This window comes from Protopterus annectens, chromosome 12.part0, assembly GCF_019279795.1.
Source record: "Protopterus annectens isolate FY-2018-M chromosome 12.part0, PAN1.0, whole genome shotgun sequence".
Taxonomy (NCBI): Eukaryota; Metazoa; Chordata; order Ceratodontiformes; family Protopteridae; genus Protopterus; species Protopterus annectens.
The window spans coordinates 486,528,000-486,544,458 of NC_056746.1; the positions used below are offsets into that span (position 1 = coordinate 486,528,000).

Consider the following 16,459-nt stretch of genomic DNA (forward strand, 5'->3'; position numbering starts at 1 on the left):
TGTGTTTCTAAGGTAAGCACCTTAACCATTATGCCACCCTCCAACCCCTAAGGCTTTGGTATATTGGCTGGACGTTGGACTGCATAGGCAGGGGAATCCCTACTGTAAGGAATACTGCAACAGTGAAGAGAAGGACATCTACTATTATGGTAAGATTTTACACAACTGTACTTTTTCCATGATATGACGTAGTGCAGTGTTATGAGCTGAATGTGGGTCAATGGTAAGTGTGTATTTGAGTCAGGGAATTAAAACAGTAATAGCAGTAGCCTGTCAAGCTCCTAAACTGGAAGTTAAGAAATATATTGTAGGCAGCTTTAAGTTGCTGAAGTACTTTGGAAGTGGTCAGTGCTGTGAGGATTTACAAAGAAGTATTGCCTTGCTTTTAACACTCTGCCTCCACAATTTATCAGTTCAGCACTAGACCAGGATGCCTCCCTCCCCAGAATGGGTAAGCTGGCATTGAGTGCTCATTTGTACCCTCAGTTTGATGGCTTTTCCAGCATCCAGGCTGATACTTAAACTCGTAATTTGTGTTATACTTATGACGTTACACATCTTTGTTAGAGTTGTCATTAATAGCAGCAGCAGTTTTAATTTCCATATCTGTGCAAAATGAGCCCCTAGACAACATAAAGTACACATTTTGTTTTCATTGCCATATTTTGAGGCTCTGAATGATATCTAGTTTGCTACTTAACTTCAGAACTAAAGCACTTAATCTGGAAATGGTACATTTTAAGGTAGCCAAGCCATCTCAAGGACTGCAAAGGAAATACTGTGAGAAATCAGTTTGAGAGAATTAAACTTACATTTTAGGAGTAAATGTGAGTGGAAAGGTGATGTGCATCAATTGATTTTGAAAATTACAAATGACATTTTGTGAACTGTTTAATAGGAATGTTGACTGAAAAAGTAGGGAACTTCAGCAGGGACTACAGGAAGCATTTTTCCCATGGAATGTAGTAGAATTCTATAAACACTGTAGTAGGAAGTAAAAGGAATAGAAATCTGTTCTGCATATTGAAGGTAAAATAGCTGAAAGATGAGGCTAGTCCATAAGTAGGTTTTAAGTCCTGAACAGTGTGTGGACATGCTACAGAGACCATTAAATGGTAGTGTACCTTCATTTTTCCTGCACTTTCTTTAGCGACAAACTCTCAGAAGTTTTTAATTTTATGTTTCATTTTTGCTTTGTTTATAACATTCAGTACTTTCCTTTCTTTCCTTTCCCTTTTCTGCTGACATAGGTTCAAAGTCTTCTGGATACTAAATGTGTTTATATTGTGGACTGCTGGTCTGATGTGTTTATTTGGATCGGACGCAAGTCTCCACGTTTGGTCCGTGCTGCAGCACTGAAACTAGGGCAGGAGCTCTGCAGTATGTTACACCGTCCCAAACATGCAATGGTCATCCGAAACCTTGAAGGAACTGAGTGCCAGGTAGGACTTTTGTGGTGGTGGAGTTTGGTGCCCCTCAAACATATTGAGTGTATAAAGCTTTGTGCTTTACATGTTGACATTTATGCATTTATATACAGCCTAAATCTGCATATTAAAAATGCATCGACTTATGGTGCAGAGATGTATACCTGCCTGAGTAAGTAAAAAAGGACTTGTGGCTGTTTAGGTTGCATCAATCGATCATTACATTAATAAATGATAATTGCCTTACTTAGGAATAGAATTGTGTATTGGAGGAGTAAAAGGTTTTGGTAAATCAATTTGCAGGTCTTTCTGAACTTCTGCTTTTTTTCCTGTGTTGCTGACCTTGGGTTCTGAGCCCACTAATCATGCCTTTGTTCCCTTTAGGGGCTAATAACAGAGAAATGAGTACTGGTCTCGACCCAACAGTGTGTAAGGGGGGAAAAGTTTCTAGTGCTGCCTTACCCATTGCTCCTTCCGATCTCTTTGATATCCTGGGATGTTGAGATGGTTAAGAGCACATGCTTTCATGGTCTCATGCACTCTTTTCACCTAGTCTGTTTGCCGTTGGCAGGTGGTACTGGTACTACTGCAGATGGAGAATAAAACCTGAATACCACCCAACTCTAGAACAATTGAGACAACCTTTTATCTTTTCATCCTTCCACCCCTTCCCAAGCAGGCTTGTCACCTAAACTTTTTACTGAACCTGAGCCGCTGGGTTCAGGCAAAATACTTCATATGTACCAGCTTACTAAAAAAAAATCAAACATTTTGGTGCAAGGAAGTTTGCAAATGCAAATACCAAATATATTGAACAGAAAAAAAGCAGCACTATGATTTCAGTCCTTTATTAACATGACATTTAACATACTAAACTACTATTTCAGTAAAGGAATGAAATTTGACTACATTTTCTGTTTCATCTCTGTACCACTAAATTAGTCTATTTTTTGATAACTTGTGTTTGCTGTGATATATTAACCCAAATAAACTGACCTTTGAACCAGAACTAAAGCACTTCATCTGGAAGTGGTATATTTTAAGGTAGTTAAACCATCTCAGGGACTGCAATTTCCTCACTGGATATGGTAATCTCTGCAGTACAGAGGTCAATAGCAATGTCAGCGCTACAACAGGTAGTGCACTTGCCTTTGGCGCAGAAGATTGTGTAGACCCAAACCAGGTAGATGGATTGCTGATACTGTAGTGCGGCATAAGGGGGTGAGGGCAGGGGTGGGTGGGTTTGGGAGGTGCTGCACTGCTGATTATATCATCCTTTGGATGAGACATTAAAACAGTGTCCCATATGTTTGAATTGGTGGTAGCTCAAGTGGATGTAAAAGATCCTGTGCCACCTATAGAAAAGAGTAGGGAACGTTTCCAAATGCCCTTGCCAAATTTCCCCTAGTAGTGTAAATAGCACCTCGGGTATCCCCTGAAAAGTGGCCACTAAACCATTCTACAAAGATAAGTAAAATAAATAAAAGGATGTAAGTATAACTAGTGTGGGAGACTAGATTTTGTAATCTGAATGCAGTATCCCTTTCACTAAGAAATTAAACATGGGCCCAAATTGAAACCAGAAGAAAGGCAGGAGTGTGCCAGACAAGGAACAAGCTGAACAGGCATTCCTGAGTTCATATTGATGCTACAGGATATCGACAAACATTTTCTATATGAGCTGCATCCCTCAGAAAGGTATTAGTCTCTCCTTTTTACTTTCTGAAGATGACTCTTGACTGAAATGCTTTAAAATCTGTTTCTCCAGTCTTTGAATAGTTAAGCTGGACTCTGCTAAGATCATACTTTTTAAAAATAGCTGAACACGTCCGCTTATTTTTTTTTGTAAAGATTGCACAGGATTGGACCGAACTTTTCAAAAAGCATTGGGTGCCTCAGTCTTTACAGTATGTATTTTTTATTAATCACTCAAGTGGCAAGATCTGTAGTGGACCTTTCTTCAGATATAGACTAGGCCCAAAACACTTGGCACCGAAGACGCATTGTGTATTTGCTATCAGACGCTTTATTATACCTAAAGGAATAGTCTGTGATTTAAAAGTGCTGGAATAGACATTGTTTAGAGAAAAAAAGTTGTATAACAAATTTCAACAGTAGAACAGTCTGTCTAATTTAGTCTGTAGAACAAGAAAAGTAAAAAGGAAATATCAGACCCAGTTAATTACTGTTTTTTGTGGGGAGGAGGAAACATTTACTCAACTGTCATCTGAATCTGGTCTAAATACTCTTTTTCCCTGCATGGGCCCCTTGTCCCTCCCGGGAAAGATTGCTTTTGGCTGGCGTTTCTAATGTTAACAAGTGAGTAGTCCCAATGACAAGAGGCCAGACAGGGCAAAGCTGTCACCATGTGATGCTGAAGTGCTGTGGATGTTCCAGGAGGACTGTAGAACCAAAAAGCAATGGATGTGTCTCTAGTAAATAGCCCCTGAACCCTGGGTGTGTGTGTGTGTGTGTGTGTGTGTGTGTGTGTGTGTGGGGGGGGGTCATTCATTAAACTGAGCAAGAGAGTTTTGCAGTAGGGACTATTGTAGCTTGCTAGCTCAGCGTTTAACAGTGTTTATAGCAGACATTATTCTGTAGTTGATTCATATAAAATGTTTTATTTGTTTTATTGTAGCTTTTCTTAACTAGGTGGAAAAGCAGTCCTTGAGGACTGTTTTCAGCCATGACTTGGTCCACAAACATAATGGCGATGAGCACGGGCATTTTGTAGTCCAAGTCTAAGTGACACGTCTTTGAGGGGTACGAGAAAACCAAAGTATGTGGAGGAAATCCATGTAATCGTGCAGAGAACATGCAACCTCCTCAGAGTGATACAGGGGTGATAAGTAAACTTAAATCCCTATATTTGTAAGGCAGCAACACTAAACACAGAGCTTCCATGAACTGAACAGTTTTAGACAGGCAAGTATGGAGAGCTTGACAGCTGAAGACAGATAGTAAATAAGGGACTTTCATATTATGTATCAGACATAATACATCTCTTCCAACAATCAATTCAGGGATGTCAGAATTTTATACAAGTGTCCATGCATCTGTGAAGCCTAGTAAACACACCACTCTTGGTGTTCGTTGAAAGTTACATGGGAGTCAAATGAGAAGATACTGTACCCTGTTTGGTTCCAGAGGATGCAGAAATTTACTTATAGGAGGTAAGAACTTTTTCATGGCTTGGGTACTAGAAAACATAGCTTTGACTTCATTAAGGCTACTCAGATACTTTACCTTTAGAACCAGTGCTAGATATAGCAATATCTTTACTGACAAGGAGACCTTTTTTCTTGAAGGGGCCTTTGTGCAGACTGACAAGAAAATTGACATACAGTGCAGTGACCAGTCAGAAATATTCCAGTTCATTGTTAATGGGAATAAGAAGAGTAAGTAGTATAGCATGGAAGTATGGAACTTTGATGCACTGCAGTCACATTGTTGACCATGGAAAGCCAAGGAACTTTACTCTTTTTTACTTAGGTCATGACACCTTAGGCATCTGTGAAAACAAAGGAGGGGCAGAATGGCTTAGTCACTTCCTTTGTTTGCAACTTGTGATCAGTAAAGTGGAAGTATTTAGAATGGGACTCTTCTCAATACAAGTCACATATGGATTGTATCTTTACCACACCATGGGCACCAGGCATAAGGATGGTGCTAACGTCTTGGAGAAGGCTTACTGGGCTCTGGTGAGAGTTCCATTCCGAAGTGTGCAGTGTGATAAGATGAGAGGTTAGTTTACTTTGTTACAGGCTTTAGAGGAGTCCGCATAGTTTTAGATTGATGTCACTCTGGCAGCCCTTCAGGCATGTATATACATATGCATGTATGTGTGCATAATGTCTTCATCTTGTAGCAGAGGGCATGTCTGGATCCATAAAATATTCCCATCACCAAAGTTGCATTTGCTCTGTCTCCGTGGGTCACCTTCATCACTCTAATTTTCACACTCTTTGTACTCAGAACACATAGTCATGGCTCCACACTGTTTTGGGGACCTCAAGGTAAGCTATAGCTTATCCTAAATACCTCTGTCTAGGTCTTCCAGCTTACTCGGGTATAGAGTAATCTACGTTTTCAGTACTGTCAAGCAATTGTCTTTTCACCCCTCTAGCCTACCTAGCGTGTATGCATTTCCAGAGAGGAGGTCGGTTTCTATTTTTTTCCATGTGTGCAGAGAAGGCAGACTTTTCCTTACTTCAAATTAACCGTTCCCTGATATAACTATGCTTTGTCTGGCCAACCCTTGCAGTCTAGATTTGGAGGAACTTCTTTTGGTTTTGACAAGAGTGTCCTTAAAGGACATCATTAAAACTCACAGTGATATTTCTGCATGCTCAGCATTACGGATAACAAGTAAATCAGGAGGTCATGTAGTGGACACACTTCCTGTAGCAAATATTTTGCTAGTAGAACCTTCGTTTTATTCTCATTCAAGTTATAGCCGGATAAAATGAAATCATATTTATTCCTTTGAAGAGCTCAGTTTTGTTAAGTATAGCAGTGAAAGTGTAATGGAATGTGTTTGCCCAGAAAAGGACTTGTGTGTGCCCTTGTAGCAGAGTATGCATGATTCAAAGTGACCACTGACATTTAAGCAAGAAAAAGTGCAAAATGAAGTATGTTGCTGCCAACTTATCGAAGTGCCATCTGCCAAAGTCGGTAGTCTTACTAATGTTTTTCTTTTGTTTTCATTATGCAGATATTTAAGTCGAAATTTAAGAACTGGGATGATGTTTTAAAGGTGGACTACACTCGAAATGCTGATACTGTGCTAAAGAAAGAAGGGCTGATGGGAAAAGTGAAGAAAGATGCTGAGAGCAAAGATAACATGAAGGCCGATCTAACAGCTCTCTTCCTGCCACGCCAACCACCCATGCAATTGGCAGAGGTATGGAGTTCTCAAAAATGATTTGATTGTCTATGCCTAGTGTGTATTACATGACTGAACAGATTGTTTACAAAGCTTAACACTTTGGGACAGCTGTGGTATACTGGAGCCGCAAAGTTAGGGCAGTGGTAACATTTACTTTTTTGTCTTCTGTTGTCACTACACATTTTTGTACACTGGGGGAGGGCCAGTTATGAATAAGTGAAGACAGCAGAGTTGTATGGTTAGTAGCTGAAACTTTACAGTGATGTCCTTTGCTTATTTTAGTAGAAATCCTGCAGGTACTGAGATTAGAGTGTTTTAAAAGGAAAAAGGTTGTACTGTAATTTGGTAATTTACTAAAACTAGATCAGTGAAAAATCACATGGAAATATAAACACACCAGGCCTAAGAACCAATGCTAAAATGTGAAATTAGTAGGACAGAGAGTGACAGAACTGTAATTTGAAGAGATGTATTGGGTGAAGATGTTGTTGCAAGCTGACTTGTTTATATAGAAGAGGAGATTACAGACTCTCCTGTAATATGAATTAACTGGACTGAAACCTTGCCTTGTAGTAACTGTAGAAGAGATCATATTATAATGAGGTTAATTTGTTTGGGAGCAGTACGTATCTTGTTTGGGGTATATTAACAGTGGTGTTTTTTTTTTTTGCCTCACTTTTAAGGCTGAACAGTTGATGGAGGAGTGGAATGAAGACCTTGATGGAATGGAAGGATTTGTTCTGGAAGGGAAGAAGTTTGCACGATTACCCGAGGAAGAATTTGGACACTTTTATGTGCAAGACTGCTATGTCTTCCTTTGCAGGTTCTGTGTTCTGTAGAAGAGCTCATTGTATAATATTTCTGAGGTGGTGGAAAAGTGGGAGGAAGAATGTTGTCTGTTCTTGCTCCTGGCTTTTCATCTGCACACATGAACTGCATGTATTTATGTGTGCGTGTGTGTGTCTGTGTTTGTGTACTTATACATACGTGTGTGTGTGTACAGAGAAAGAAAAATACAGAGAAGTGCACACACTATGAATGTGGATCTTAACAGTAAAATCATAGTGAAAACACTACCTATTGACAACACAATACATTGCAATGCACAACAAAAAAGCTGCACATCAACTTAACCTGTAAACTGCACATAACCAACAATTTATGACCAAAACCTAATTGCAGATTCATCATTAGAAAAAAGAAAGAAATGCAGCAAATTATTGCAACAATGGTATGTTAGATCAAATTCCTCTCTCCGGCCATTGCAACATCATGACAGTGCTAGTTAGGATATATGTTAGAATTCCTTGAGTAATTTGTCAGTGAGTCACTTTAAAAGCAGAGGTCCACTGTTTAAAACCAAACCTGCTTTCTAGTTACAGTATACATATTAGAAATAATAAAACAAGCATTTGCATGAGGAATTGAGTGGTGTGTGTGTGTGTGTGTGTGTGTGTGTGTGTGTGTGTGTGTGTGTGTGTGTGTGTGTGTGTGTGTGTGTGTGTGTGTCTGTTTGGCTTTCTATCACCTTGGGTCATGTTAGGGGGGCAGTGATATCCTTGTTGCTGAGTTTGAGATTTTTAAGCCTCCAGTTTTTTGAACCATTCTTTGAATGGCCTCCCTTTTGGGGAGTCTGCAACTTGTGAGATCTTGCATGGTTTGTCCTTCTCTGTTTACTGTTCTGGATTCCTCCTAAGGTAATGACTTGTTGGACAGTCTGGCCTTTCTTCCTTTTCGAGTCAGCCTTTAACTGTGCTGCCTGTGTTTCCATGAAGTACTATCAGCCTTTGGCTAATTAGGATTGCCACATTTCTTTGTGGAGAAAACTGGGCTTAAACTACACCTGTTGCACCAGTTATTGCCCCACCTCTCTCCACTCACTTCCCTAACCATTCCACCAACTTCTGCACCCATTTATATGACATAAATATGTACATCAGTAGGAGGCAGAATGCCCCCCCCCTTTTTTTTTTAAACTTCACCACGTCACATCAGCAATGCTTTTCATAAGAGGTTAGTCAGAGGTTGCATTTTTACAAACTGTGGCATTGTGTCTGTGCTGCTAAACAGAATACTGGAGTTTGTACAGTGCTTTCTGGATTACCAGACAAAGATTCTGATTTATGGATAATTCTGAAAATACCGGATAGGTGGCAACCATATGGCTAGTTGGGAGTGCTTTAATTTTTAGTCATTGCTAGGTGGATTCCTTTGTGAGTTTGATATTCTGGAGAAGGGAGCCTACACTCACCAAAACAAGACAAGTGCTTCATCTGGTTCTTTGCTTTTCTGTCCCTGTTCCCTGAGTTATGTTCTTCTCTTCTGCAGTAATTCTGAAAAATGATTTCTGTCTGGAATGCTTTTGCACTGTTGTTTTATAGCTCTTTGATGTAGTTCCTTTGAGGTTTTTTTTTTTCTCTTTGGGTATTCTTGTTTCAGGGGAACCAGAGACCTACATTAGAAGCTGCCAACCACTGGGCTTTCTGTACTGAACTCTAGGTAGGTATTCATTTTTGTGCCCTTACTGTTACTCACAGCAGATTGATACTTTAGGGTTTAGCTCATCTAATCTTTGCTTAGCATCCTTTTTCACTTGAGGGCTGAAATTCTAGCCTTTTTGATGATGGATTCTACTTTCTGTGACCTGTCCTGTTTTAGTTTGGCAGGTGGTGCATGGTGTAGTGGCATGGGACTAAAGGTACAAAAGACAGTTCTCCCTTGCAGAGAGCAATCAGTTTCTTGGAGCCTTGCCTGGTTGCTGGGCTTTGCTGTCTCTCTCAGCAGCTCTTATTCCTTTCAGTGAGAATGTGATGGCAGTCATTCAGAGACACTTTGGAATTGCAGAATGAGATCAGTCCTTCCATCCCTTTGCAGCTAATGGTCCTTTCTTTCTTTCTTGTGACTACAGGTAGAGTTGATTTTGTTTTCCCCATTATGGTTGGAGGAATCCTGTATTGTTCTCTTCTGCTTGCTGAATCTGTCTGTTCTTTGAGTTCAGGGGCATTGATGAAATTTGTTTGAAGCATCCTGTGGTTGCCAAGTGGACCATGGGTTTAGATCTGCTCTCCTTTGACAGTATTGGGAGCCCTTCCTGGTTTTGCTCAGGAACATTCCTCACTGTTTTGGTGACAATTAGCCCTATCTTGGGAGGTTTAGGGCTGCTGAAAAGACTTTAACTTATGTTTCTAAGTGAACGTGGTCTTCATTTTGGATTGATCGGTATCCTGTCTCTCCCCATTTGGTCTGCTGTGGGCAGTTTGGAGGTTCTGGATTCTTGTTCTGGTCAAAGTTTCCTGCAAGGGTTCCTAACCATTCTTCTGGTAACCTATCTACTGAACACAGCAAAAAGTCATTTGCAGACAGACTTAATTGAAATAATGAATTTCTCATACTCTGTTGTTCTCCCTTTCCACTTTGTTATGTAACCCGGAGTTTATTATATACATTATAGAGGTGTGGAAGACAGCCCCCAAAGCACCCAGAGCAGAACTTCTCACTTTTGAAATGTAAAATGTGGTTTTGTTTTTTAGAACAGAAGGTGAAAACCTGTGTTTGATTAGTTCTGTTTCTCATGACTTTCCATTCTTTTACCCACTGTTTCTACTTGAGGCCAGGACAGAAGTAAATTACTAGATAACTGAGTTTTGTTTTGAACTCATCCCTCATTAGACCCATTATAGAATACAACGCCCCGTTTGGTATATACCTCTCAAGACATCTGCAACAACTGGAAAGGCCGCAGAAATACCTCACTAAAAGAATCACAGGCCTAAAGCAGATGCCATACGCTGACCGCCTTAAAAAACTCCAGCTATACTCTGTCGCACATCGTCTACTCAGAGGCGATCTCTGCTTAACATACAAGGCCATGTTAAACCCAGAGCTGTTGGACATGCTACACTTAAAGAAATCCCAATCCCTCAGAACCACTGCTCCAGGGATCTAAACCTTGTCATCACAATAAACAAAACATGCTGGAGGGATAGGTTCCTGACCCAGAGACACCCCAGACTCTGGAACAGATTATCCATACATGTCAAGCAGAGTGCCTCTTTGGCCCTCTTCAAAAGGAACCATGACGATTGGATGGGAGAAAGGAAATTCACCCCGGGGATCACGTCAGTCGCCCTGCTAGACAGGGGTCCAGGGAAGTAAACAGTGTGGGAAGAAATAGCCAGGGAATTGTTATGACTAGGCTTGTATAGGCCCTAGGGCTGATAGCCTAGTAACCAGCCTATGAACCTATGCTGCTTTCCTGTTCCCATCTGGAAAAGTTTTCCCTTTCAAAGAGGGTCTGGTTTCATGTTTTGCAGCCTTGACTGCCACTTATTGGCCTTTGTGTTCAGTATTGTTGAACTTCATCCTTGGGATAAACTCCCTTCCATTTGGGCTCCTCCTTTGCCAGTGATGCATTTAGCTTCATGTTTTCATTAGTGGGAATCACATTTACCCACCTTCTAGAGTTGGATTCTCTCCCCTCTGCTTCACTTCTGTTGAGAAAGGTGGTCTTGCTTTTGTCCCTGCATTTGTCCTTTTTGTGGATGCAGAAACTGGAAGGAAAGAGGGGGAGCTATCACTTCCTGGAGGAGTATGTCATTCTCAGTTGTTTCCTGAGATGGCTGTACTGGTTTGTTAGACTGGTCTGTCCCCAGGGAAGGAAGAGCTACCAGGTACTGGCCCCCACTCCTTGCTAGGTTGACATTTGCATTTTGTGTACTATTGTTGAAGTCCACTTCTTTTAGAAATAGCTGTCTCCAGTGTTTGCTTAGTCTTTTCTTTGTCAAACTAAGTCTGATCTTTGGTTCTTCCCTTTTCTAAGCATTTTTGGCATACCTGTGAATCTTAAAATTTGACCTCTTCTCACTGGATTGTTCTTCAGAAGTCCGTCTTCTCAGCGCTTTTTTCTGGTGTGGTTCTCTGGCTCTCTGTACCCTAGTGGGTTACTGCTTGGGATTCAACTCAGCCAAGGGACCTGACAAGAAGGATTCCTACATAGATTAACTGGACAATGAGGACTCTTCTTAATGGGTCAAGAATATCCTCCTGTCATTCTCCCTGAGACAAGCTGCTCTACTTCCAGCTTTAAATGGAGCTGTCTGCAGTCTGGCAAGTATATATTAATATATCCCTTGTTTGCAATGAAGGTTGCAGATCTTTGTTGTATGTTCTTGATTTGCAGGAAGCTTCTTGCCAGTGACTAAGTAGAAAGCTGTTGTACGCAGAGAACAAGGATGCTTATGTAGCTGATATATTATGACACAGTTTATATAGTTACTGGTGTACCTGTATCTCCGTATATGGGAACTTCTTAAAAAAAGAAAGTGATTGAAGATTGGTGGTGAGGATGAACCCGTTCATAGGACTATTCAAGGAGGCAACACTCGCAGATCAACCAGTATAATACGGAAATATCCGTATTGGTTTGTATTTGTGTTATTTTACTTTGCTTTACAGCATTTTTCACAGTACATTTTATTGTCTTATGCTGTTTTCAGTATTTATCTACAAAAAGCATTTTCGTTGTCTCCATTAGTATACTCATGAAGTGCAGTGTATTGTTTTGTATGCCTACATTAGTTAATTAAGCATGATGCTTGATACAACTGCAGGAGGAGTACAAGTGCATGCAAGTGCCCCCCTTTCATGTACAGCTTTGCTGAGGTAATAACCATCATTGTTGCTCACACATTTACTTTGTTTTCTGTCTGCTTATCTGAGGGAAGACCTTTAGTTACTATAGGTGTGAGACACAGTTATGTAAAGAGCACCATTAAACAAGTTGCTTGTGGGATTCTTTACTAGCAAGTAAATTGTTTTGAACTGTTTTATGCAAACAAGGGAGAGGAATGACTTATTGGTGCATATATGACAGTGACCTAAATTCCAGTAAACTGAGCAATTTGAGGTCTGCTATCCACCTTTGGATGAGGAAGGACATAAGCCAGGTGGAAGACTATTTTGGGATGATGGTGTAACTTGGTGCAAAGCCATGGTTATTTCTGTGCTACCTCTGATGTCATTACCTCTGTGTAGTCCAGAGAACAGTGAAACTAACTGGTCAAAACTGTGGAGTAGCCAGTTGCCTAGTTGGTAATCACCCCACCAGCTGCCACCACCAACTTGCCCTGTATAGTCTTTCAAAGAATGACTGTGTACTCTGAACTCTAGGGGGAAGCACAGATGGTAGCATTTTTGCCTGGGAAGAAGTGTGTTGGACCAGTAAGAACATTTTGGGTGCGGCAGCTTGCTTGGAATTTGAGTTCACCTGGGGACTGGAGAGAGACCCCCAAGGAAACTGGAGGGGAAAAAGATATAGTATTGTTTCATAAACAGTGTAGGGCATGTATGTTAGCTTATTTTTTATATTATTTTTTTATAGGTATTGGGTACCGGTTGACAATGAAGAAGAAAACAAAGAAAACAAGGATGAGGAAGAGGGTGACGATGAAGATAAGCAGCCCGAAGAAGATTTTCAGTGTGTTGTTTATTTCTGGCAAGGCCGAGAGGCATCTAACATGGGATGGCTGACTTTTACATTCAGCCTGCAGAAGAAGTTTGAGAGCCTTTTCCCTGGCAAACTGGAGGTATAATTGCAAATGTTTCTTGAAACTTCTCTCAAAAATTTGATTTTTATTATCTTTATATATAAAAGTGAGCATCAGTATATATCAGAACTCTAGCTCAAACATTACTGTGCCATAAAGATCAGAGAATGTGATTTTGGCAGGAGGGCTTAGCTTTTCCTTATTGGCAGGTGTAGACAATAAGCCTGTCTGTCCTGTAACTGCATTTAACATTGTAGCACCCCTCTATCACCATCTTCAGTTCACTGTTCTTCACATACCCCATCACCTTCCAAATGTCTTTGTTGATTCTCTGTTCACCAACTCATTCCACTTGTGCCTTCCATGGTTCCACAGTCAATTGTCTGAAGCAGCACTTTTGCATCTCTAGAGAACGGTTAGTGTTTACAGTATGTGACCTGTGCCCTTCCTGTCTCTGTCCTACCTATTCAGGATGAACTCTCCACATCTCTCTCTGACATGATGTTGCACTCGTATGTCATGTCTCCTCTGTTTCTTCTTATGTTTAATGAGAAGAACTCCAGCTGCTTTGGTCTCTGGCCATAGCTTCCCCACCCCCAGTCCATGCACCTTCCTGGTGGTTTTCCATTGGACACTACAGCAGTCTAATGTTACTTACCTTGTATGGGTTCAAGAACAGCATATAGTGGCTTTTCCAAGATAGCTGTGCACTGATCAGCATCTTGATTGCAGCTGTCCTATTGTGAAAAAAGGGACTATTATATAAGGGCCAGTAATTCTGCCTGTATTAGTAAAATTCAGTTACAGGCTAGTAAGTACATGGCATGGATGCCAGCAAAGAAGAAACTTAGAGAGCCTGAAAGAAAATCAACTAGAAAAGGTGAAGAGCTAACACCGACTGGGGAAAAATCTTGCAGCTGTTCAGCAAAAAGCAGTTCAAGCTCCGGTTCTGGTACAAGAGATGGCTTCCAGTAATTTTGAGGAAAAAAGCATATCAAATGTCCTCATAGATGATTAAAATAAATGAAACATTGGAAGAGTATATCAACTGAAATAACAAAAGGCTGGAAAAAATGTAAAAAGCTTTGACTAGCTACTCAGATGAATTGATAAAATTGCAAAAGTCAGAGGCCAAATGTAGAAATGGTGACTATTAGACTGCTCTAGAAGGGCATTGTAGAAATAGAGAACAGAGCATGCAGAGAAAACCTGAAATTTTCTGCTGTACAAGGGAAACTGAAGCAACAGACTGGATTAATTTTATGAAAGGACAAATAAGTAACTGGACTGGTACTTCACAGCAAGATTTGTTAATTGAAGGGCACATCATGTGTGCGTTCCAAACCCAGCCATGAGAAAGCAACCAAGAGCTGTGTAAGTAACAATGCAATTGTACCAGCAGAGAGAGTTCATCCCGACAAAACTGTGGCAAAAGGGCAAAATGTTGAAAATTGGAGACAGCGTTTGTGGAAAATTATTAATTGAACTTCAAGCAGCAGAGAAGCAAATTTGTCCCACAATTAGTGAATACCAAGAGGCAGATATGCGATTCAAGCTGCTGTGTCCAGCTGTCTTTAGAATATTTTTTTCCTGGACAGTCAAAGTAATTTTTTGATCCAGAACAAGCTAAGGAGGAAATGCAAAAGTTTGTCCAACAAAAAGTGAGCCATCAAAGGGGACTTTGTTTCTCATTCTTGTGATAATAAAGCTCATAATTTGCCAGTGAAACCTTTTCTAGTGTTCCAAAGGGGGATATTTGAGCGACCGAAAAAAGCACAAGAGTTTACTAGAAGAATTAGGAGTGCCTTGGACTTGAACCAGAGTCTGAGGTTGGGAGAAGGAGATGAACTGGAAGAAGTCCACTGATGGTGATATTAGAGCACTCACTTTAGATCTTTGAGAGGGACTTCTAAGTGGGTCACTGTTCCCACCATTCTGTTTTGGCCATAACTGTACCCCTTGCTTTTATACCCAGTATGTAATGAATTTGTCAGAATGTTTTATACCATAAGTCTTGATGAACGATTAATTCTAAGATGATGTTCTTCCCATGTCACAGTTGCAGTATTCTTGAGAGGGGATCTCCTGCCAAGGATAGCTCAATGTCTGGCCAGTTTACCAAAGCCTTTAGTATTTATAGACACTGTGTATCACATGTACGCTCTCCATGCAAGGTGTAGGGCATAAAGATGATGTATGGATGCACACAGTCAGGACTTCTGTTCTGCCAGTCTGAATACCTTTCTTCTGTGCTGGTTCCTGAGCCATTCTTCAGATAAGTGCCCCATTGGGATTTATCCTTATATTTCTTTTTTCTTTAGTATTGATTGGTTTCATGTAGTCCAGAAAGAGAAAATGTCAGTGTGGGAGACCCATAAAGACTATCACGACTAGTGTCTAGTCTGTTTGGGTGCTTCCCATGACCATATGCAGTATTTTGTCTGCCAGGTGTTTGTCCCCAAGACCCTATGTAGTCGTAAATACTCTATCTGGTTACCTTGAAACCAATGTCTTAAGCTGTTGGCTCAAGGTAATATGGTGGAGTCTTCCTGTCCAGAAGGTCAGCCATCAGCAAAAAAAAAGGCCAAAAACTTAGGTCTGATCTGGCTGCTGTCCAGCTTCTCCCAGATGTCTCTCTCAAGGCTAGTGAAAGCCCGATGGATCCTCTGGTAGTTGCCTTGGATTCCTTTGCCATGACCCTGTTGGAGGCCAGCATGGATCTGGCTTCTTTCATGACCTCGGAGGGTCTACAAATGTCTGCTCCATGCATTGAGGGGGAACCTCAGCTGATTATATTTGAAGGACCAAGGGGGATTCTGCAGATCTTAGTGAGGATGGAACTCTATTATTCTTATTGAGGGGTCTGCATGGGTCTGACCCTCCCAGGGTGTTTTATGTACATGTCCCACAGAAAAAGAAACTTAAAACCGTGCACATTTCCCTGCAGTTAAGGATACCCAAAGAGAATGCCATGATTTTACTCAGGGGTTGTTCAATACTCTGTTGTATGTAGCATCTTTACCATTAGAGCAACCTCCTTACACTTCTATTAAAAATTTGCATCTCTCTTCTCTCTCCCTCAATTATGATGATGTACAGTAACTGCAAATGTATGTTATGACTCTTGCTCATCTTGCTCTATTGTCAAAACTGTACATGTTGCTATACTGCTTTCCTATTTACATTTATTGTAAAAACATTATTGTAAAAAAATTTTGTATCCTTTTTGTTATTTTTTAATTGTTTAACTTTATGATTCTTTTTAATTGTTTAACTTTATTGTTTGTGGAGCTTTTCTCACTGGGGCTCTGCTGAAAAAGGGCTCTTCAGCTCAGTTGGATAATTCCGGTCAACAAATGTGAAATAAATAAAATAAAAAAATGAATGGCTTTAAAGCCTCCTCAAGGGGTGTCTGTGCCTGCCCCTCTTGGTCTTCCACTCGTCTTACAAGACCTAGGGAGCACGATTCCTCTAATGAGGCTCAGGATTTGGGGGAAGAGGATTTAGCTTGCTATTCAAAAAATCCCTTCCCCCTTGGACTGTGGTTCAGAGAAAGAGGATTCTGTTGGTCCAGTTTCCCCTTTAGAAGAACTCTCCTT

At 40.6% G+C, this 16,459-nt stretch overlaps 1 protein-coding gene across 1 annotated transcript in view; it reads left to right on the forward strand.

The window, feature by feature from the left end:
• FLII (FLII actin remodeling protein) overlaps positions 1-16,459 on the forward strand; it is a 945,835-nt gene that overhangs the window by 691,700 nt on the left and 237,676 nt on the right. The window contains exons 20-23 of the mRNA XM_044089594.1: positions 1,251-1,442; positions 6,142-6,330; positions 6,999-7,138; positions 12,695-12,899. Of these exons, the coding sequence (XP_043945529.1) occupies positions 1,251-1,442; positions 6,142-6,330; positions 6,999-7,138; positions 12,695-12,899 (726 nt within the window). The remainder of the gene's footprint in view (positions 1-1,250; positions 1,443-6,141; positions 6,331-6,998; positions 7,139-12,694; positions 12,900-16,459) is intronic.